This window comes from Molothrus aeneus, chromosome 21, assembly GCF_037042795.1.
Source record: "Molothrus aeneus isolate 106 chromosome 21, BPBGC_Maene_1.0, whole genome shotgun sequence".
In the NCBI taxonomy this organism is placed as follows: domain Eukaryota; kingdom Metazoa; phylum Chordata; class Aves; order Passeriformes; family Icteridae; genus Molothrus; species Molothrus aeneus.
Genome location: NC_089666.1, coordinates 6,853,757 through 6,877,358, shown reverse-complemented (window position 1 = coordinate 6,877,358; position 23,602 = coordinate 6,853,757). Strand labels below are relative to the sequence as shown.

Sequence of the window (23,602 nt, the reverse complement as noted above, 5' to 3'; positions counted from 1 at the left end):
GGTAAAGCCCCTGCTGCTGTGTGGAGACTGCAACTCTTTATTGGCTGGAGTCAGAAATTCAGGTCGTGTGTTTCCACTGGTAATTCCATTTCTGTAAAGTTTTTTTCCTGTTCTTTTTCCTGGAAAAACAATGAAGGATTCCCCCATGGACAGAAATTGTGTGCAGCCACAGGAAAAAGCAAGTGTGATGTCTTCCTGAGCAAACTAAGCTTGATTCTGCCATCTTTAGTCTTGGAATTGGTTCCATCAATCCCACACACAGTGGGTTCTACTCTTTGCTGGTTTATCTCTTTGGTTAATCCCAGTCCTTTAACCTGACTCCTAGTTTACACCTGTGCTACGTTTGCTTTGCACAACTTTAAGAACCTTATGTCAGACTGCACACAAAGAAATGCTTTTTTCTAAACATATACTTTTATCACATATTATCCTGGAGATTTTCAAGTGAAGTCCCCATTGAAAAGAGAATTTCCCTAATCTGGGACCTTCAGAATGATTCATGACTCCAGAGAGCAGAGCTACTAAACACATTTGCTCACTAAAGAAAGACCTGCATATTTGGAAATACTAAAGGGACAATACAAAGAGACAAATAAGAAATTAAGTTTAAAAGGGAAAATCGAAACCCCAGTGTAACAGAAAGCCAATGGAGGAGAAAAGTGACATAAGGATAAATGCAGAAATTAAACAACACAGAGAAAAACAGTGATAAGAAAGAAAGGAGGTGGGAGATTACCAGGCAAAGTCACTTTGCCCTCTCTTGAGGGTTATATGGCCTTGATGCATGTAACACCCAGAGCCAAGGGGATGGCAATAGTAATGCCTATAAAACCTATCACATAGCAGAATATTAAAGCATGGCTCAAAGGGTGCCCTGATCTCTAGAGCAATTGTATACAGCCATAAAATTAATCTTGGTACAGTAGAATTTATCACGTGAAAGAGAAATATACATTTGAGATGATGTATAATTTAACAAAAAAGTAAGGAAAAAGAAACTGTGCATCATCTAAAATAAATATTCTAGGACACAGTAAAGGGGACTCTGTTAGACACCATTACTCACACCAGAAAGACAGAAATTGATGATTTTGGTTCAAAACTTCCAATTTTTTCTTCTCTTTCATAAAAATAGATTATTCTCTCCCTCCCCAAATGGAGGGAGAGAAGGAGGGAGAGTAAATAAACAAAATTATTTTATTTTAAGTAAACAAACAAAATTAATAACTATAAAAGGGAAGTGAGAGAGAAGTTGCCAGGTTCTGAAAACAAAAACAAACAAAAAAACAAACCCAACCCAAACCAACCCAAAAAACTAGATCCCCCCTCACAAGAAAAGAAAAGAAAAGAAAAGAAAAGAAAAGAAAAGAAAAGAAAAGAAAAGAAAAGAAAAGAAAAGAAAAGAAAAAAGCTTTTGGAGCTCTCCTCTGTCTAGAAAGGATGGGGAAAAAAAAGGTGTCAGAGGCGGCAATATATTTCTTCAGCCAGTTCATTAAATTAATTCGTAAGCAGTGGCTCTGAAATTATACCCGATGAAAAATGGTCTCAAAATTTAAATGGTACAAACTCATCTTATTAGAGGCAAAACATTAAAAAACAAACGCATCTCTTCCCCCCCCTTCCCCGCTATCGCAGCTTTAATTTCTCTTGGTGGGGGGAATGAAAGGCGTTTGATGGATGGCTCTTACCTTATTCATAAGCGAGGATAAAAGAGATGAATTTGCTGAGACTGTGTGGCCATTTGATTCATTACTGAAACACACAAACCAACAGGGTTTAGTTAAGATGTGCACAGGGACTGTGAGCACTGAGATTAATCCTTCTCCCTTCAGGCTGCCTCACTCCTCACCTACTACATCCAGGGGAAAAGAATGATGCCAACCCTCCCTTGGGCAGGCCAAACTCACCTACTTGTGATAGCCAAGAGGGACAGAAAGAGGGTCTCAGGTCTGCAGAATTTAATCTTTCAACTACTAAATGGCCTGGACCTCTTCCCCTGGTGTCTACTCCATCACACTTCATTTGTTAACTCATTACCTCCCCCAGGTTTTACCCCTTCATCCCATTAGAATTTTCACAACTATCACAAAAATACCACGAAAGCAGGGGGGATGTTGACAAAGGCTCATGCTGCCAGGGACAGGGATCCCCTGGGCCATAAGGAAGGCAAGGCACAATCCTGTTCTGAATGGCAGCCTTAGGATCTCTGCAGTTGGCTCCAAGTACTGGACTCCCAAAGGGAGGCTTGTTTAAATAAGGTATGGACAGGAATGGATACAAAGGTCAAAGTGGAGCTCACTTATCCCCAGGATCAGTTCCTCTGCTCTTTTTCCACACAGCACAATCCCCAAACACTCCTGTTCTCAGCAGAGATGCTGGGCAAGTGGGACACATGCTTTGAGATAGGTGTGTTCACACCTGCACAACCATCACCATAACTGTAGGGCAGCCAGACCCAGAGCAGAGTGAGCCTGACACCCAGCTGTTTTTGTGTGTCCAGATTCTCTGGAATGTGCTTCCCTTAGCCCTGATTCAACAGACTACAGCAGTGCAAATGCTGCTGCTAAGAGTGTGCTGAGGTGTGGCAGTGGAGCAGTTTCAGTCAGCAACTGACAAGAGGACTAAGTGGAAACAGCTTTGCCAGTGCTTCGATTTTCAGAAGGGAGCAGAAGAAGTGAAGCTCCTGTTGAAGAGTCAGCCTGTGAGCACAAAAAACCACCTGGAGAATGGGGAGCAGAGTGAGCCTGCCTGCCTCCAGTTTTGGGGTGTTCAACTCAACCACTGTGAAGCTGCCTTTCACCAACATGCTGTGTCCTCTCGATTTACAGGTACGGAAACTTCCCAAAGCCTGACGTGGGAAGTGCTGAGTGTTCCTGCCTGCCCACTTCTCTCACCCGTGGTCCTTGACACTCAGGTCCAAGCTGTGCTCCTGCAAGGGGTCCTGGCTGGTGGCAGATGTCGGTCCCATGGCCTCCGCAGGTTCCTGCTTCACCTGGACTGGATTGAACCGTCCGGGAGGTGCTGGTTGTCCATTACCTGCTCAAGAAATACAGTGAAAGTAAGTGCAAAAAAAGAAATTAAAAACATAGGTCTAAAATGAGGTTACAACAGCAAATAATTTAAGTTAAATCGTTGGCATCAGTGCCTAAGTTGAAAAAGCAAAGAAAAAGTGTGTGGGGGGGAGGGAAGTACTGGGATTGCTGGTCAGCGTTTATTGCCAAGTTGACATGATGGGTTCTGACGTCCACTCCAGCGTGGAAATTCTTCAAGTGATAATTATTGCAAAATTATGTCAAAGTTGTCCAGGCTACGGGCCCTTTAAAGGAGAAGGGCGGAAGGAGCGTGGGGGAGACCTCATTCTCTGCACAAACTGTCATAACTAATTTGCGGGGCTGCCTCTTAAGCGTTTATTAAAGACTCTGTTAATGCTGAGGCAATGTGGCAGCTTTCGACTGCTAGTCAAGCCCCCTTGCTCGTCCCCAGTCCCGGCGTTGCCGTAGCGACAGCGCCGGCCCGACAGTGCGCCTGCCCAGCAGGAGCATCTGCCCCGCCGGGACGATCCAAGGTGACAGCGACGGCACCGGCTCGGACTGCGCGACCTCCTGCCACCCACCGCCCTCGCAGAAACGGGGAATGCTCCTTTCTCGGGAGGAGGTTTAGTGCCGAGCCCGTGAAAGAAGAATTCAAATTAAAGGAGGAGAGGGGAAAAAAAAAAAAAAAAGGAGGGAAGGTAGCGGGGAGGGACGAAAGAGAACAAACTGGAGCAAAAAAAAAATTAGGAAAAACAGCAAAGAAAAAAGGAGGGAAAAAAAGTTGCTGACAGAAACATGTCTGCAGAGCTTTTTTCCACAATCCCCAAGTGACTAAAATATTAATTTACCCTCCGGCAGTACAGCTGACGGCGAGCTGCTTCTCAGACAGCAAGTGGCATTTTATTAAAAAATAAAGGAAAATAGTTCCCTCAATGACCTTTCTCTGCTTTAGGAAACAATTTTTCAAACAATAATTTTAAAAGTATGCGAAGGTTCCCCTCCCTCTTTAATCAGATCACTTCCTCCTACTCCCCCGTTCCTCCTGCGAAGCCGGGGCCGTCAGCAGCGCTGCCAGGGCCGGGCCGGGCTCAGCCCAGCGCCGCGGGGGCTGCCAGGCTCAGCCTGCCCTGCACGGCCCTGCCCGTGCCCTCCTGGGAGCCCCTCAGCCATCTGCCAGCGCTGGGACCGAGCTGCGACCGGCCTCGGCTCCGGGCTGCCCCAGGGGATGCCCCTGCCCATCCCTCACCGCTCCGGTAGCGCGGGGAGAGGGCAGCACAGCTGGCAGGAACTGACCAAAAAGGAGGTCCCGTTTGTGGACTGCACCTACACTATCCCCAAACCCACAGCTGGGACAACACAGCTGAAGCACAGAACAGCCCTGAACACAGATCAGGAAACAACTGGCCAGGGGCTACAGGATCGTCAATACTGGGCCTAGATAAAGCTTGATACAGTCTCAGTAGAGCCTGCAAGTACTGGCTAAGGTATTTTTTCTTAATTTCTGTTTTCAATAGAGTGCCTATCTCTTTTCAGCCTATAGCCAATTACACATGGCAACACTCTTCAGCTCTGGTAAGAGCTTACCCCCTTCATGGGCAGAAATGTTTCTCGCCTCTCTTCCGGCCATGTGGGCATAGCCAGGCTCCACAGGAAACCTTGGCAAGACTGCCTTCCTCAAGGGTTAATTAGGCACAACTAAATTCATTCTCACATTTATTTTCTTTTTCTACCCCCTTCCCAACTGCACTCCCATGGACAACTGGGTGGCTTCTCATTCACTCTCCTCCAAGTCACCAGGCACTGCTCTGCCTCCACCACGATCACAACTGATGAGGTAACTCACCTGCTTCAAGTGCCACAGAGGGCTTGAGTGCAGCTGCTGCCAGCCTGGCCATCATAGGAGAGATTAATCCCTTACTAGCAGAGATCCTTTCCATTATAGAGGCTGCTGGAGCAGGCGAAGAAGTAGCCACTGGCTCACCAGATCCTGAAACTGCCTGGGATGAGGAATCTGTTGGAGCAGATGATGCTGGATTGGTGCCAGAAGAACCAGCAGTCATCAGATTAGCCGAGCTGGCAGGGAGTGGTGTAGAGACCCGACTGGGGATGATGGGGAAGAAGGATCCAGCTGTTCCAGGAAGTGCTGAGTTGGAGAGTGCCAGGGCCAAGGGTATATTGCTAGGAAGAGCCTGGGAAAGCAGGCCAGAGATCTTTGTGGCTGGTGTCATGCTGTTGGCAGACTTGGCGGCCTGTGAGGAAGCAAGCTCAGCCGCAGAGGAGGGCGCAGCTGGGACGATGAGAGAAACGGAAGACTGCTGACTGGTCGGGGAGGCACTCAGGCTGGAGTTCTTGGAGCTCATGGCAGAGAAGTCAATAAGGTCATCGTTACTGGACTCCTCTTGCTCATTTTCCTTGGAGCCCAGGAGTGAGGCAGGCAGGCCCAGCACTCCTGAGCTCCGGATGTGCCGGCGCTCGTGTTTGCGTTTATGGGAAGTCATCTGGCTGGTGGAGGTGAAGGTGAAACCACAGCCTGCCCTTATGCAGTGGAAGTGGTTGGTGGCCTTGCTGTAGACACAGCCCTCATACTTGCATTCCTCGTACTTGTAGAACTTCTTGAAGCCATCCTTGGCATAGGCATCATCTTTGATGTGGTAGCTCTTGTGCTTCTCAATGTCACACTTGTTCTTGAAGGTGAATGTACACCCAGGTCTCCTGCAAGGGCATCGAGGAGAGGGTGTTTGGCCGTGATGGCAGAGCTGCTGTCTCCCACCTCCCTCTAGGACAAGGACTGGGGCTGTAATGAGACAACTGCCCCAGCTGCAGAGGGGCTGAGGAGCTGTCTGTGGCTTAATCTGGGACACCCAGGCCAGCAGATTTGCTGCCGTGTGGGAGAGCTGGGAAGCTCACTCCACTCTGCGGAACTGCCACAGGAACATGGGAATACAGGCACCCTCCACTAAAAGTTCCAACAAAACAGCAAGTAAAGGGGACTAAGGTACAAACTGTGCTTTCCTACTCTTCCTGAAAACCTAAAAAATCAGTAGAAGAGCAGTTGTGTACAGAAGGCTAAGTCTGGCCCCAAAAGGGATGAGCTGGCTGGAGAGAACCCTACCATGAAAGTGCCATTAGCAGTGTATTAATGGCCCACGCTTGCGCTCTGAAGAGCACTGTGATCTCTTTCCCAAATTATTCTAGGCTCTGTTTTCTAGTGGGTATCCTCTCCTCAGATCATACTCCTGCCTTCAGAGTGGTCTGTGGCACAATCCTGGAATTCACATCTACTCTGGTATATGAGTTCTCCCAGAAGCAATACTGAGAAGGTCACAGCAGGGCAAATCAGGTCCCTGTGCATACTTGGGAAATTATGACTTGGCAGAAGGAGGCAAACAGAACTCAGAGCTCTGAGGCAGGCCTCCTCCCCTTCCCTGCTGTCTCACCTGCAGTGAAAGTGAGTGGTTTTCTGCCCGTAGAACTGGCATTCCACGGTGCCGCAGTCCTCCGTGGCACGGAACCGCTGGAACCCGTCGTTGATGAGCTGCGTGTTCTTCTTGTGAAAGTTCTCGTGGGTCATCACATCAGAGGTGCTTGTATAGACCTTGTTACAACCCACCTACCCCGGGCCCAAAGAGGAGTCATCAGCACAGTGGTTTAACAGCCTGACATTATTACCAGCAGCAATAAATACATGGCTAGCACACGATCATTTAATAGTTCCATTTGTGTGCTTCTCCTAGGGGTATTAAGTCATCACTTTAATTCGCAATCTAAAGACTGATAGAGCATAGAGCAGTTGTGAAAAAAAAAACCAAACACAAACCAACTCTCTGGGCATGAACCAGTAAGAAAAAAAAGGGAGGACTGGAGGGATAAAATACCAGCTCCAGATAAGCATGCCTGCTTGGGGAAGCAGTTAGTAGGGTTCTGCTCTTAAAGAGAACAGAACACTAACAGATGCTGTTGCTTTTTGTTATCTTGGAGTGACACAGAACAAAGTAGGATTTCATCTATTTGGGGAATACAAAATTGAGTGGGAAAAAGTTATTTACTTCTTTAGTCCTTCTGGGAGGTAAGGCATGCTGGTGCAACATGAGGCCAACCACTCTTTTGATCTTGTAATAAACGGTTTCATTCTAGCAAATCTTAAACCCCATGTTCAGCTGATTTTAGCAAACTGGTGACTTTTTTTCCCTGTCACTGTTCAAGACTCCCACTTCAATAATTTTAAACTTGTGCAGTGCGTGAGAATGCTGTGATGAGGACGGAATGCTGAAAACCTGCTTTCCTCTGGGTAAAGCGGGGCAACTTTGCCATATTGAGTAAAAACCCACTGGAATCTGAAAACGTCCTCAGCCCTGCTGAGGGAGGATTTTTTTTCTTTTCTTCTAGCACAACATGTGCCAATGCCTGCACCATCTCAGAAATGAAGAGAAGGAAAACACCACCCCTTAGTTCAGCCCAGGTTGATTCAAACAGGCAATAACAAAACCCATGACAAATACCCGGAGAAAAAAATAAAAAGGATCTCCAGCTATTTCCAATATAAAAAGAGCCTCTCTCTCTCCACACTGACACCTTGAAAAAAGACAGGCCCTGCATGGCATTAAAAAAAAGAATTAAACAAAAGCGTCCTTAGGAATAATTTGCAATGCAGCTCTTGGTGCGAAAGCCTAAAAAAAGTCAGTTTATATAAACAACTAACTGAATTTTATCCACACCAATTATGGACATAAAGAAAAAAACCCCATGTGATGGATGGCACAAATTCTGCCATTTAAGCGGTATTTTCTTTAATTGGGAGTTTATATTCTGACACCTTTCCTGTAAGGCACTGCTTACATGGGCATGACTTTACTGGAAGACAGTGGGCACAGGATGGAATTAGCCATATATAGCTGTGTAAGCGAGGGTCTCTATTTGAACTCAGAGTGCCTTAAGGCTGTGAAACACTCCTTGTACTCTAAAAAAAAGAAATCAAGCAAATCCCACCCTGCTCAACTGAAGAAACGAAATAATCAATATTATGGAAGTGCTAACAGAAAAAGTCCTTAGGAGAAAGACACATGAAATTCCCAATTTATCACATGCTGCAAGCACATGCTTCAACCAGTCCCTATTCAGGACAGAAGTTGAGTGCATGCCTAACATTTAAGTATGTGCTTAAGCCCCATTGACTTCAGAAAGCTTCAAGTTAAACATATGCTGAAGTCTATCCTAGCAAAGCATTTAAGCATGTGATTAAGGCCTTGTGACTTTAACTGGGGTCTTAAACTGCTGGGACAGGTCAGGAAGTGAGCCTGACTTTTCAGACCAGAAAATCTGTCACCAGGGGTTGGCTGATCACTCTGCTTGTAACTGCACTTTTTCAGGGCAATGGTTTAGGCCACAATTCTACTAAAACAAGTACACGTCGAACCATCGAACCTGAGGAATGATCAGGGTAAGACCCAAACAATGTGGTGTGTTCATGTCTAAAACAGTGAAGGTATCACAGTTCCATCTGTGCAGCAGCTCCAGCTCTGGCTCCACTGCTGCTGAGGCTTGGCTGCCTCTGGAACACAGCTCTCAGCCTACACCACACATGAATGCCACTGGCAAAGGACATGGAGAACCAGGGGTGTTAAGTGCAGATATGTGACATTAAGGTTTAATTACTTTAGAAATTGATTATGGAGGAAATTAACCCAGTGCTAAAGGGCAGATGTGCCACAAGAAAGTCTGGTTTCAAGGGAGGGACAGATCAGATTTGAGTAGAGACAGTGCATTGGCATTAAAGAAGTTCCTGAGTCTCAGAGAATGGGACTTGCTTCAATAAATCCAAGACTTTGAGAAAACCTTGAGACCTGCTTTGCCTCACTGCATGGACAAGGCTTCTAAAAACTGAGAATGGGGCTTCCCTTTGCCATTCCCAGCGCTCGTCATGAGCAGTGCAGTGAGGACGGGGCATGGACTTGTCAGCGAGGCTCCTGAATCAGAATCCGGCAAGACGGGCTCCCAATGTCCCCCTGTGCCTTAGGACAGCCCCGTGCTGTGTGACAGGGGCGGCCGGGACCCCCGAGGAGGCGGCTGAGCCGCGGCTCCCGCGCCCGGCGCCTGCAGGGGCACTCACCTGCATGCAGTGGTAGTGAGTGCTCTTCCCGTTCAGGTGGCAGCCGTGGTAGTACACGCTGCAGTCGTCCAGGGGGCTGAAGCGCATGAAGCCGTGCTGCAGGGAGTTATCGCGCTTCTTGTGCATGTTGTAATGCCGAATCACATCCTGTTTACTGGTGAATCTCTGCAGAGATACAGACACAGACCGTGAGACGCGCATGATGCCAGTGGGTGAGCAATCCTGGGGGCAGGGCGGGTGCCTTGTGTTGTTGTTAATAAACTTATGGGACCAGGAGTTGAAGGCTTGGCAGTAATCACCCCAAGAGAATCAGATTAAAGAGGAGTTGTGTACGTGCATCTTCTTGGTAAAGGGAAAGTAAATACACAAGTTCTAGAGTAAACATGACACTGGGGTGATGCCCAGAATCTGCTCCCTGCAGCTTTAAGATTGCAGGTCTTCTAACATAATTTTAGCTGCTACTATCTCAAGAAGTGCTATAGTTAGAAAGCAAACCAGTGAACTGAACAGCCTACAAGCAACTAAGCCAAGCTTCCAAGTCCCTCACTGTAGTGGTTAGCAAGACACTGGCTGCCACATTCATGTTGGACTAGAAATCGGGAAAAACCCTTTGTTTTTTTACACTGTCCTCCCATTCTAAGTCTCTTGTGTCCCCTAGAACAGGATAGCTTTATCAGGAAAACAGGGACGAAAGACTTTCTTCAAGTCACAGAAAAAGATGCTTTTCTACAGAAAAACAGAGCTCAGAGCTAAATCTGTATGACCAGAATATCCTTTTCAATCTCTATCTCTTGAAGCAATGAAGGGGTACCCCATTGTCAGAGCAGGCTAAGTGCCTTTAAAATGAAGCTTTTTATTTCTATTTCCCACAGACATCAATATTTACCACTGAAGGTGAGAAAGTAAATCTGATTTTTTTAAAGAAATCAATATCCATTTATTTTGAGCAGTAATTGAAAAGGCCTGTATTCTAATGTTTAACAACTTTTCTAGTCTGCCTCATAGGAAACAAATGATTATCACTTCCACTCTTTCCTCCAATAATATCAATCCTGATCAATCTCATTGGTATTGGCACGGGAATATATGGATATAGATTTCAACAGAAATCCCTTGGAGGCTGGAGCCATGATTTCCCAGGGCGTACATACAGGATTGCTATTGCCAATCATTGTTAATTTGTGCCCACTTATTACAAAGCGTTACTTATTCTAAAATATATCTCAGCCATAAAATAATTTGCATTTTAAAAAGCAGCCTAAATCCTTATTCCCTGCGAGACCAGACAGCTCCTTTGCAAGCAGCTTCCAGACTCCTTAGGAAATAATCATGAGGCCAATCATAATAATAGGTTTTTCTGTTTTTCCATCCTTTGTGTTTCTCTCTTTCTGGAGCAAGAATATCTGTGTCACAGTTGGGATAGACTCATCTTGATTACTTGATGCTGGGCTGGAAGGACCAGTACGTGCATCCCGGAGAGAAACTCTCCTTTGATCAATAGAAACCCACAGCAAAGCCCAGCAGCTCCAGATCAACTTCCTCTGCTGTGGTCAGGCTCATCCCCGTGAGACCAAAGGTCTCCTAGGGCAGGGCTGAAGTTGTGTCTGGTGCACGGCAGAGGCAAACTCTGGGATTCCTGCTCACGCATCAGCCTGACCACAGAAATGCCAGTGTCAAACTCTGGACCTGGGATAAGGGTAAACAAACACAGCACGTGACCTGCTGGCTTGACGTGCATACCCTGGCAATCCTCCCAGCAATTACAGCATCACTCCTACCCCCGCGCCTTCCCCACAAATCCCACACTGCTGCTGGTCTTACTGGGTGTTTTGTTGCAGATACTGCTGCTAGAAAGTCACTCGGGCAGCAGGAGGGAAAGAGACAGACTAACAGATCAGCATTTCCTAGTTTCAGGCACAGTTTGTAACAGCACAATTTATGCTCTTGGTGTTTCACTGATATAAATGTGGAGTGGTTCCCACTGACTTGAGCTGATCTATATTTGGCTCCTCATCGTAGCGGTCTGAGTTTGGTTAAAACGGTATTAGATTGAGTTAAATGGGAGCAAAATAAAGTTCTGTTAAATCCAGAACATGTCCTGTCCTCTTTCAGAGCAGCAAAGTGAAAAGGCACGTGCATGGATGTGAGAGGGGAGCCCAGGAGGACGCACGCTCCCCCGGCCGTCCGTGCTGCTGCCTGGCGCGTTGCTGTACCTGGTAGTTGCACTCGGGGTCCAGGCAGTGGTAATGCTCCCTGTACTGGTAGGCGCAGTGTATGTGTCCACAGTGCTGACTGCCAGAGAACCTGCAAACAGGAGGGAGGGAGAGACAATAAACCACTGTCCTGGCAGCAATGCCTGTAAGCAAGGTACAAACAAACTAAGTCCTGTTCCTGCTTTTATCTCACATGTTTACGGCATTAAACCCCACCTCCTTTATCCCCTCCAAGGATGGTGACCCTTGTGCCTTCCCTTGCTTATTTGTCACTATTTAAAGGTGCTGCTTGAGCCGGATCACTCAGGTCCTGTACATCCCTAATCTGTCTTTCCTCTAGAAATTCATCTCTGTTATCTAAGTTGTTTACTTGGGGAAGCATAAGGAAGGAGGGTTCCTAGAACTAAACACCACACAATTCTAGAATGGAGTTTACATACCACACCAGCAAGCTTCAGAAACCTCCCATGACAGAAGGAGACAAAAAAATGTTGGGCAAATATGGATTCTAAATTTTAAGTATAAGCCCACCTAGTAGGATATCAGAAAAGCTGCATACAGCGAATTTGAAAACTCCTGACATACAGGCTGGCAAAAAAGACCAGAAAGACAGAATTGTTGTGTAATACCTTACGTACAAACAGTCAGTATGCAGAATTTATTGACTGACAGACACACCAGGAATTGGCACAAAGGGATGATCCAGTAATCGGGTAATCAGTGCAATGAACTCCCTTGTGTATATTCTAGAGGACCCTAGAAGAGCTTGAAAGGGAAGAGCAGTGGAGAGAAGGGGACTCAGAGGGGAAACATTCAAAGATAAAGTACCATCTGCTCAAAGGTTCCTCAAAGGTTCCTCACGTCACTTAAGTGCTAAACACAGCAGGAGTGCATATGATAAAGGGCATGGGAAAGAAATGAGGAAGGGCAGCAGATAAAAAAGGAAAATGAGAGGACTGAGGGTGTCCTGGGGCAACTGAGGAATGGGGCAGGAGCAGGGAAGATTACAGATCATAGTAAGGTGAGGTAACGCAAGGCTATGGGATAGAAAAAGTCTAGATGAAAAGCAACACTAAATAAGCCATTTCTGAAGCACAGTAAGGAAGAGGAGGTCAACTGTGGAGACAGCAGGGCCTCTAGGAGATGGAAAGGGGACTTAATTGACAGAAAAGATAGACATTGCTAAAAAATTAAATGACTTCTTTGCCTCAGCATTCACAAAGGGAGACAGGGACAGATGCCAGGAGCAGACATGCCTTTCCCTGGGGAAGGAGAAGAAATACTGCAGGAAATCAGGATCACGTCAGAACAGGTGATTGAGAAACTGGAACAAACCTCAGCAGCAGAGAAGAAACAAACCACAAGGCAAACAGCAGGGCTGGCTGCACAAACAAAGGTGTGGAACTGAGAGCAGAGGAAGAGATTCCTGCTCAACGCCTGGGTGACTGCTCGGCTTGTCCAGGGCAGCCGCCAGGGCCACCGTGGCACTGACCAGGGACATGTGGCCCCACAGCACACGTAACCAACTGGTCCTGCTAGTCCAGGGCTTTATGTCAGCAGCACCACCAGCAGCTCTTCAAGGAAAGCAAGTGCCCTGTGGGAAGCTTCCTCTCTATTCCACTGATGTGATGGGGAAAAAAGAGAAAAGGGCTGGAGACCTGTGCGGTGCAGGCCAGGCAGAGAGGAGGATGATACAGACCTTGCTGACAAATATAAAGTAGTTCAAATTATTATCAAAAATGAGGATGCAAAGTGACCAGAGATACCAGCTGGAGTAAAAGAAGGGCCAGACACCAACAAGATCTGACTCCAGGAGATGAGTTATTTGAGGCACCCTAGCAGGAATGACACATGGACTCAGTTTTAAAAACAACAGCCAAACAAGCACTCCAGCACTCCCAACTCCTATCCTCCTTACCATGTGCCACGGAAAGGTGTGTATGGTGTCTACAGCACTGGAAGGGAGAAACAAGTGTTCCACCAAGCCATGTGCTGGGGGAAGGAGGGAAGTGGCAAAGCCAGCACAAAGGGGAAATTCTGCTCCTTCAGTGCGCAAGGCTGGGCTCCTAAAGGGTTATATTATCCTGTGTTTCTTCTGACACTTGAAACAGTTCAAAGCTATTAATTTTTAAAGCGCAGCATCTGTTTAGGTTTTTCATAACAGGAAAGCTTACACACACCACACACTTACATGCACACACACAACACAAATTTACATGCACAGACTCTACAGTACATCCACACCCCCTGAACTTACTTGAACGTAAATTTCCATGCATATGGAAACAGACACAAACACACACACCTGAAACAAGAAACTCACAGACCAGCTCATCACACTGATATACAAATCCAAACTCCTAAGTTGTCAATACAGACACATAGATGCAATTGCACAAGAACAACCCACTCCCTCTTCCTTCACATTAATCGGTTCACCTTTTTTTTTCTTTTGCCAGAAAGTCTTGATCTGGCAAGAGTTGATAAATAAATAATAATAAAAATAATAAATAAAGAAGTCAGCATGCTTAGAGAGTGTTTACAGACTCATTACTCTGTAACGATGATGTGAAAGAAGAAAAAAAAAAACCCACCCCAATTACAAGGGGGGAGGAAACCCACACAGAAATAAATATTTAAGCAAGTGCTGCCAGAAGCACCATCTGCTGAGGCACTAATAATAATAATAATAATTTTTTCTGTGGTCTTTTTTTTTTTTAATTATAAATATACAGGGAGGAGGAGGGGGAAAAACAACCCAACCCAAACTAGCTAAGTAAGAGGTTTTGTTTTGTTGTGTGAGAGAATGGATTATCCCTGGGCAGCTTTTGGCAGTGGCTTTGGCAAACTCATTAAGCTAATTATGCAGTACAGACATAAGAGTGCTGTGTCTTTTCTCCCCCCACCCCTTGATTTTAAGGCTTTAAACTGTTTTTTTTTTAAATGTGTGTAAATTGAAGGGAAGTGGCTGTGCTGGCAATGGGTGGCTTGCGGAGCCTTTTAAGCAGGATGTGGTGTCCCTGAGGTAGCTCACAATCCTCTCTCAGCTACCTGCCTGACCCAGGGAAAGGGGCTTGCACAGCTCCAAAAGCAGTGGATGTGGCTGAAGTGTTTACAGTTCTCTGCTTGAGAGGGGAATGGGGGACAGAAAGGTGCCACCTCCTCTCCCACTGCAATTCCTACAACTCCTGCAATCTCAGAAATAAAAGGATGCTGCTCCTTCTGGACCTGGGATAAGGGTAAACAAACACAGCACGTGAGTTTAAACCCCTGCTTTCCTTCCTATATTCTATATATTCTCCTACTGTACTGTCCCTTGAGGCAGTCAATTCCCACATGCACTTGAGGCATTGCTGCTTGAGGAGCTGCCTGTGGTGGCACAACTGCCCTCTCTTCCCATGGGGTTTTCTGCCCCCTTCTCCTACATCTGGGATTTGGGCAAAAGGCAGGAAATTAAGTCCCTTGTCATTCCATTCTTGAGCTAGGAGAGTGCTGTTCCCACTCTTTTTCCCTGCCAAAATGTTCCCTTTACTTTCCCAGCAGCTGACTGTCTGCCACAAGGAGACTCTCTGTGGGCTCTGGTAAGGTGGGAAAGCACAGTACACACTCCCTTCCCCTTTCATTAATAGGTGCCCAAGTGCTGGTGGGAGCAAACCCTCCAGTTTTTCCCTGGAGAGAAGCTTTTCCTTGCTTCCCTTGTGTCTGTCTGGATACAAGGGGCTTTTGTTGGGAGCCTTCTCACATGGAGGATTCAGCTGGCTGGGGGCAGAGCCCGGTGGACCCTTTATGCCATGAGCTCTAAACCAGGCAGGTGTTATGCAATCATCTCCTCTGTCCCTCTGGCTCTTGGGGCATTATTCACTTTGTCTCACCACAACAACCTTGGGCTTCCTCTCAGCATCACTGTCCTGACCTAAGCATGCCCACAGCTGTGGTAAGGTGCCCTACTCTGCACCTGATTCAGTGAGGATTTCTCAGAAAAATGAGCTGCAAAAATTTCCTAGGATAAACATCCCATGTTGATGCCAAGAGCTCCCTAAACTCAAGTCACTTGTGAATCTCTCTGGCCGAGATTCTCAGAGCTGAGATGCTCTCTGCTTGCCTCCTGCAGACATGGTGGGGGAAAAAGGCAGTGGACAGAAAGAACAACAGCCAAGAAGCAGAACTCCCATTTAAATCCTGGGCTTCTTCAGTGAAGCAGTTTTCCACTATTTGTCACAAAGTCTAACAGCTCCAGGGAGCTAAGCGTGCTCTTGGCATGACTGTGTACCTCTCACAGCTGCTGCTCTCCCAGGCAGGGGGACAGAGCGAGTACAGATGACACGGGAAATGGAAGTGCCAATGTCTGGTTTAAACACTTGATCCAGACAAGACCTTGTCTCTCCCACCACCACTCCATCTTCTTATTCCCAGCCCTCTCCCCAGCAAAGTCAAAAGTTTTGCCTACCTGGCAATATACTTCTGGTAAATATTTACGTCTTCGCTGACGGCTGGTTTGTCAGTGGGTAATCCATTCCTAATGGGAGACACACAGGGCAGAGCTGGTTAGCAGGAACAGGGCACAGCTTAAACTCCTTGTTTCTCTCACACACCGCTGACAGAGAGGGCCCAGGGAAGGGTACCAGCAAAGACACCCATAAGTTTAAATTCCCTCCCCTTTGCTCTTCAAATCCTGTACCTTCTTTTCCCAGGGACACATAGGCTGTGTACCACCCTTCCTGCATGTTCCTTCTTTGCAGGACTCTGAGCAGTTTGTTGGAGAAAGTGAGAAGATCAACCACAAAAACCTGGTTCTACAGAAAAAATGCCTATCACAAAAAAGTGATGGCCGCATGCAATCACCTCTCTGAGGCACCTGGCAGTTCTGCCCTTGTGTGCACAGAAGCTTTGCCCCTGGCTCAGCTGCAGGAGAGGAGTCTCTCGGCCAGCCAGGTTGTGAGCTATTGCCCATTTCCCTGTGGACAGCATCCCTGCTGCTCTGTGACCAGCACTGGAACAGTGGCTCCAGCCCCTGAATGGGGCGTAAAATGCCTCTTTGGTTCATAGATACCCCAAAATTCTAACAGACAGATTATGTATTTTAATCAATGAGAAAACCACCCCAACTGTCACATAAGCCCGGATTATTTTACATCGTTAGGAAGCAGATAAAAATAACATCCTTAGTGAGTTCAGGAAGAGGGAAAATTAGATGCAGGGCCAGACTCCGGCCTACCCAAGAGATAGGGCCACCCCAGTGCACCTCCAGACAGGCTGCACACCATCTTCTCTGTGTGCTTTCCCCAGCCTCCACTCCGCCTCCCTGCAGCTCTGCACCCTGGTTTAAACAAGGACACTTTTGCACAGAGTTCACTTGAAGGTAGACGAGTTCAGGGCAGGTTAATGGCATTGGATCTAAGAGAGTTTAAACCCATGGCAAGGGTGTATGTGCAGATGTGTGAGAGTAAAGGGTAATTCCTGCCAGGTTATTGAACCCAGTGGGGACTGGGACTGGGAAGCCACGGCCCAGATACTGCAGTCAGCACTTCCTTCACCAGCACAGTTAATGGGCTGCTGCCTTTTCTCATGGAAGCCTCTATCTAGTGAGTAGCCTGAAGGAGAAGGGACCAGAGCCCATTCTGTACTGCAATGTGTGATCAGGACACACGAAGTGCCAGGTTGAAGGCCATGGTCACCTCCATTCCAGCTGCAGCCTCATCATGATGCCCTGGTTGAGGAAATCCTGTGGCCAGAGGAAGGCTCACCATGGTGCTGGCAAACCCACATCTGGCAAGAGGCAGGAAAACAAGCAAGAGAAAGGAAAACAAACTGGGATCCCAGTGCAACAACACAGCAGATAAGAGGCTTGCTTATCTTGCTTGTGCCTTTAGGCACAGCTCTAGGATGGCAGCTGAGCCCCAGGCAGCTGGAATGTTCTCAAGACACTTCAGGCACAGTCTCGGACCAAGTCACCATCACAACAGGGCGCTGAGTCTCCAGGATTATTTACACCACTGTGCTTTTAAGTACTAGGAGTCCCTGCCTGTCATCTGTAGCACACACAGGTCCATCCTGAGCAGGACCCTGAGCACCCTGAGCAGATGCAGATGTTAATAATCCTCTGTCCTTTCCCATACACCTTTACCATGGAGCTCCCCATCTGTCTGCAGGCAGTTGATGAACAACCATTTCACATGGAAGACAGGTATCATTAAATGGCTCTGCCTTCCACATGGGCAAACAGGGAAAGTGGGCGATGCAGACTTTGCTGGGACTGCAGAGAACATTAAAGCAAGCTCAAGGCCTTCTACAACCACATACCAAACACAAAACAGCCTTTTTCCTCATCAGAGGACCAAGCAGTAGGGTGTGTGTGATGGCACAGAGGGCAGGACAGAAGGCCCTGGACTTACTACAAATGACCTCATGGGATTCACAGCTCACAACAGCCCAGATTCACAGTGAGAAACAAGTAAACCCAAACCATGACAAGAAAGCACAGAAGTCTCTGCCTTCCTCCCAGCTGCAGCCTGACATACATATGAATCTCTTCTACAGCTCCCACCTCTGGAAGGTACATTAAAAAGTAATCCAAGATTTGGCAAGACCTTCAGATACCTCCATTCAGTCAATGGCATCACTGCAGAGACTGCTGGCAACGTATGTGCAGGAGGTTATTAGTGGTAATTGGGCTAATGAGTTTGCCCAGTCTGAGGGGTAATTGAATCACCTCTGTTTGTGTAAGCAAATTGAGAAGACACAGGCCTGGCCCCACAGAAGTAGGTATATGCCTAACTCCTATGGAAATTGATGAGAATTAGGCACCAAAATGTCTTCTGAGTTCTGGGACAAACAAAAAGCCCCATCTTGCTAACAGTAAAGTCAGCAGAGTCATGCCTTTTAGTTAAACGGAAACAAGAATCAGGTTCCCCTGCAGACACATCCAGATGCCTGGGAAACCAGAGAGAGGAGAAAATAAAGTATTTCCAGCCTTGACCCTAAGAGTGCTGACAGTACCATGTTCCCTCCTCTTTCATTTTAACATATGAACTCAGGAGCTATTGGACTCCAGATTCATGGCCATAACTGCTGATGGCAGGTCACAGCCTTAGTGCAGACCAGATAAATAGAGATGTAAGGTATAAAAGAGGAGCAGACACTTTGACAGAGAGCAAAGAGAACCATCCCGTGAACAAGGCAGTATTTAACAGGGTAAGAACTTGGAATTGCCCACTGAACCACACACAGACTTATGGTATGATCCCCCACTGGTACTTAGGTAAGAAAAGTGGGAGTACACTTACTTTACTGTAGAGACTGTTCCAGTTGTGATGGAGTCTGTCTTGGAGAAAGTTGATTTCAGGTACTCAGGAGTGTTGAATGGCAATGAGATGGACTGCTCTGGCCCGGCCACCGGAGTGCTGCTGGGGGTACTGGTGAGGGAAGCAGGGGCCAGGCTGGGGACTGGAGCTTTGACTGGAGTAAGCTTCTGAATGTTCCTCACATCATACTTGGAAGGCCGGCCTACCTTGCCTGTCTTGAAGGCGATGGCTCCTCCCATATCTGGGCTTCCTTCCCCAGGCTTGAAAAGGTGCAAGTACTTGACGTTTTCTAGGTCATACTTGGAGGCCTTCTTGTAAGTGTTGCCATTTTGTGGCCTGATGCTCTCACCCGTCTTCAGCTTTTGAATGAAGAAGTCATATTTGGAGGCCCGTGACATCAGGCCCTGCATCTGGGAACTGCTGGGAGAGGGCAGTGGCAGGATGGTGGCTTTGGTCTCCGTCAGCATGGAGGCGTCTGGACCTGGCACGCGAATGGGCTGTGCCAGCACTGAGGACGGCTCTTTTCCCAGCTTGGAGCCCAACTCCTCAGATTTGGCCAAGTGCATGGGCCACGAGAGCTGCTCTCCAGCCTTCAGCTTGCGGATGTACTCCTCGTACTTGGAGAAGCGGGCTCGTTTGCTCATGGCATCTTCGCCGGGGAGAGAGGCGGCGGCGGCGGCGGCGGTGGCCTCTGAGGTAGCAGCGTTCAGCTTGTCGAAGCTGATCTTGCGCGCCAGCTCGTCCCGCATGTTCTGGTCGTCGTAGCCGAACATGCCCAGGAACTCGTTCATGGTGGTGGCGGCGTAATCCCGCAGTGATGAAGCTTCCCCTGCAGTGAAACCAGAGGAGAGAGTCACACAAGGCACTGATTTTTCTTCTCCTCCCATACCAGCACTAGTAGTGGGTGGGGGGGGGGGAGGAAGGGGAGAGGGGAACATGATCTACTGACGTTTGGCTCACTTGTTAGGTTTTATGACTCTTAAATTAATTTGTTTAAAAAAAAAGTAATTAATACTGGGGTAAAATAAAAAGAGTTCATCAATGCCAGGAAAATCAATTTCCTAAATGTTCTAGCCGATGGCTTTTCAGTACATTAAACAAAGTTTCATAAATGTCTCTGCACTCTTGCCTTGGCCTAATATGAAGAAAAAGTAATTTTACTGGAAGTGAGACCAATGCCAATATGCCAAGGTTTGTACAGATCTGTCCTTGTGTATATTTGTGTATGGAAGGAGGTGCACAGAGGATAGATGGCAGCATGTGTAAGGGGGAAAACCCATGTGAAAATGCTGTGTGTGTTGGTGAAGAGCAAGCAGGGCTAAGAGAAGGCAGGACAGAACGGTGTGAAATGGATAAGGGAGATGGGCAAGGCAATGTATGGGGTGGAGCAGGAGGAGGGCAGAATAGAACAGTGCAGAGAGGAGGAAAGCAGCAGAGGTGGAGATGAATCAAGGCAGGGGAAGAGCAGCAAAGGCTGTGTGCACGAGAAACCTGGCAATGAGGAGTGCAGGAAGGAGAGCAGAAGGCAAGACAAAGACAGGACAGTTCCCCATCACTGTTGCAGTCCTTCCCTTCCCTTCCTTGTCAATTTTGTAAGGATTCACTCAGCTTGCTCTCCTCCATCTCAATTCCTGTAAGTGGGCAGCTACTACTTGCCATGTGGAAAAGGGCCACAGTCCAGTGAATGCTATGGAAACCTACAGGCAGCCTCTCAAGCAGCCAGGAACAGCTTCCAGTAACACCAGGAAAAAGGAAAGTCCACACAGGTGAAAAATAGGTAAGGAACAGCCTTCTCTCCATCAGGATTTAGACTGAGGAGAGAAAGCTGTTGTCCTGATGTGGGCTCCAGGGAGGGGGAGAAAGCCAGTGCTCCGGAGCATGGGCTGGGGAAGGGGCAGGAAGGGGTTAGTTCCACGGAGCTTGATTAAAGGGAGGAAGGATGAGCAAAAGCTGTCCTTCCTTGGGTCTCTCCCTCCCTTCTTCCCTCCCCTACTCCCTCAGGCAGTTTCACAGCCCACCATGATGGGAAGAACACAAATCTGGAGGTCACCCAATATCAGTGTAAAGGAGGAAATAAAGAGTGCTCTGATGCGCCGGCTTGGCCTCGTTTAGGCTCCAGTCTGACACAGCGCTCCTCCTCCTCCTCTCCCTCTTGCTTTCTACTGCAGAGCAAAGATTTACTGTGTGCAGGAGTCCTTCAAACCTCCCTCATCATCTTTACTCAACACTTGCTCTGGCTCTAATGGGCAAGCACATTCCTTCCCAGGCAGCCAGCACAGGGAGGCACACTGGCAGCAGAAGGGAAGTTCTGGGCATGGGGTCCCACTCAAAACAAAGCAACACTGCCTTGAAACACAGTGGAAAAGGAAGGCACCAAGATGCTGCTAGGGAACAGGTCAGTAGATCCAAAAGATTCCTAAGAAGTGGGGAATCTGACAGCCAGTGATGCCACTTGCACAGGCAGGCACGTACACGAGAGCGTTTCCGTGCACGCAAGAGCCTGTCAATGAGCACAGTCGAAGTTCAATAGCCATCAGCTCCCACAAATCAGTTTTCACAGGACTCTATGGAGGAAAAGACTGCCTGTGACGGGCACTAAATGGGCAAGACCATGAAGGTCACATTCCTGCTCCAGGATTGCCTGGAATAGCTGTTTTACTGCAGCAGAAGTGCTGCTACACTGGCTCCCTGTGTACGTGGTTCTGGGGGAAGGCGATGTGAAGAACACGCCCAGAGCCTGCAAGGCAGGGGACAAAGCCACACCTGCAGGGATCTGCTTTAGCCCAAAATGACCTTCCAGTTCCAGGCACTTCCAAGCCCAGCATTCTGCATGGGATTTGGGATGCCTGACTCCAGAATAAACGCCCTGCTCGTCACAGAATGGGTGGCAATGCCCCTGTGGTGTCAGGATCAGGGCATAGCACAACCTCATGGGTTGGTATTAATCTTACAGGATGTTAAATGCAGAACCATTCCTCACTAGGTCCAGCAACAAGACTTGCCGGAAGGACAACTTTATCTTTCACACACAGCATATTAAAAAAAAAAATCATTCTGCTTTAAAGCAGTTCTCCTCTTCACCTCTTTTTTTTATTTTCCCCACTTCCATTTCAGTATAACCCTATGACCCAACAGAAGAGAATGAACCCATGAAATCCCTACTGGGTCTAACAATTTCCTGTTTCTGTTAAACCTGCTTTCCCTGTTCTGCTTTTCCTTTCTTTTTGGACCAGTAAAACAACCCCCAGTTTTGCTCATAATGCTCTGATTTCCAAGGACTGCACAGAAAACTTGTGTCAAGCTGCAAGGGGAAAAAGAATACCACACTAAGGATCTGATACAAAATGAAACTATTAAATGTGATTTCTGCTAGCTTTAGCCACTGCCCTGAAAGCCAGTGTGCCCCATCTTTGGTACCATGTGGCCATACCTCAGCTGGGGAAACAGATGCAAAATCCAAGCCTATGGGAAAGGGGAAGGGGGATGGTCCAGAACTTCTGAGCTTTGTGAAGTCTGAGCTCAGCTTTCACTGTCATGGATTTAATCCCCAAACCCATCCTGAATTCTGCTTTTCCTTTGCTCAGATTTGGTTCCAGATGATCACAACACCCTCCCTGCTTTGCTGGTGTTTGCTCAGTCTTTCCTCACCCACATTTCTCAAATGCTGTGGCCAGTTCCCACTGCTCACTGCCAGGAACTGCAGCTCTACTCATCCAGCATGAGCCCAACAAACCCAACACATCCCCTGAAGTTTAGACAACGTGCATTTAATTGCTCAGGCACCCAACATGAAGGACAGAGGCTCCTCCAGTGGAGGCACCCTGCTACAGAAGGGAGCTGGCTTGCCAGAAGGATCGTATGAGTTTCAGCCACCTCACTTCACGTACGCTTTCAGACAACGGTGAAGAGGTAATTGATATTACCTAACTGACAGAAAACCCTCCTCTTTTCCACAAACAGACAAAAATGAAGCAGGACAATCGTTGGGAAACACTCCCTGTGAGGACTCCTGGAAGCCACAGGAAGCATTATCCCTGTGTCTTCCTCCCCCTTCCCTGCACTGCATTTTCCTCTCCTTTCCTGTGTGATAATAAAGGGCTCCCTCTCCCCTTGTCGCTGCTCTCCATTTGTGGGCATTGCCAAAGAGCAGAGATCTGTGTGTCTCAGAGCAGCTATCATATCACAAAGGATCCGAAGCTAGCAAAAAAGGCGCTAAAAATAGCCTGCAGCAGCACACTATATATGGAAGGAAAAGCAAAACAGCCCAAATGGAGTGCAAGGTCTGGGTACTGGGGGATGGGACATCCCAGCCAGGGCTTTGTCCTTTATTCTGCTTAGGAGGGGAAAATACATAGACCTGGGGGATACAGGATGATGAGCAAGAAACTGGCACTTGGCGTGTATGCTCTCCTAAGTGAAGTCTCCCCAGGAAATTAGGAAGAGAAAACTCTCCTGGTTGAAAACAGGGACAATGAATATTCCAAGAGACGTAGCCAAGAAGCTAAGAAAAGAAAGGCAGATCCAAAAGCTTGTACAGGGGGAAGCTCCTACTCCGACTGCTTTAGCCCACTATGTAACAGACAAAGTGAAGAACATGTGTAGGAAAATCTGCCTGGGTGTGTGTGCGTCAGTGAGCGACTGTGGAAAGGGATCTGTGTCAGTGACCGCACCGAGAAATCTCACTGCTATATATAAATGTGCACAGAGAAGCATGGGCCGGTCAGTGGGCAGGAGAGGGTGCCTGAATGAATGAACAAACACATCTGCACATCCAGATCAGCTTCTGACACCCATCTCCTGACAGACACCAGCTTTGTGACTCCTCAGCGTGCTTCCCAGGTGGACCAGGCAGGAGGCACACAGGGCAAGACTGAGCACCAACTCCTTAGTCTTGTTTCTCCCAGGGGAGGCTGGAAAAGAAACTCCATCTTGTTTCAAAGCATGAGGCTT

General features: G+C 47.5%; 1 protein-coding gene across 1 annotated transcript in view; it reads right to left on the bottom strand.

Moving 5' to 3' along the window:
• CASZ1 (castor zinc finger 1) overlaps nucleotides 1-23,602 on the bottom strand; it is a 78,711-nt gene that overhangs the window by 17,642 nt on the left and 37,467 nt on the right. Inside the window, exons 3-10 of the mRNA XM_066564235.1 lie at nucleotides 18,635-19,481; nucleotides 15,799-15,867; nucleotides 11,352-11,442; nucleotides 9,139-9,303; nucleotides 6,470-6,642; nucleotides 4,876-5,744; nucleotides 2,895-3,036; nucleotides 1,689-1,752 (exon numbers count right to left, since the gene is read on the bottom strand). Of these exons, the coding sequence (XP_066420332.1) occupies nucleotides 1,689-1,752; nucleotides 2,895-3,036; nucleotides 4,876-5,744; nucleotides 6,470-6,642; nucleotides 9,139-9,303; nucleotides 11,352-11,442; nucleotides 15,799-15,867; nucleotides 18,635-19,481 (2,420 nt within the window). The remainder of the gene's footprint in view (nucleotides 1-1,688; nucleotides 1,753-2,894; nucleotides 3,037-4,875; nucleotides 5,745-6,469; nucleotides 6,643-9,138; nucleotides 9,304-11,351; nucleotides 11,443-15,798; nucleotides 15,868-18,634; nucleotides 19,482-23,602) is intronic.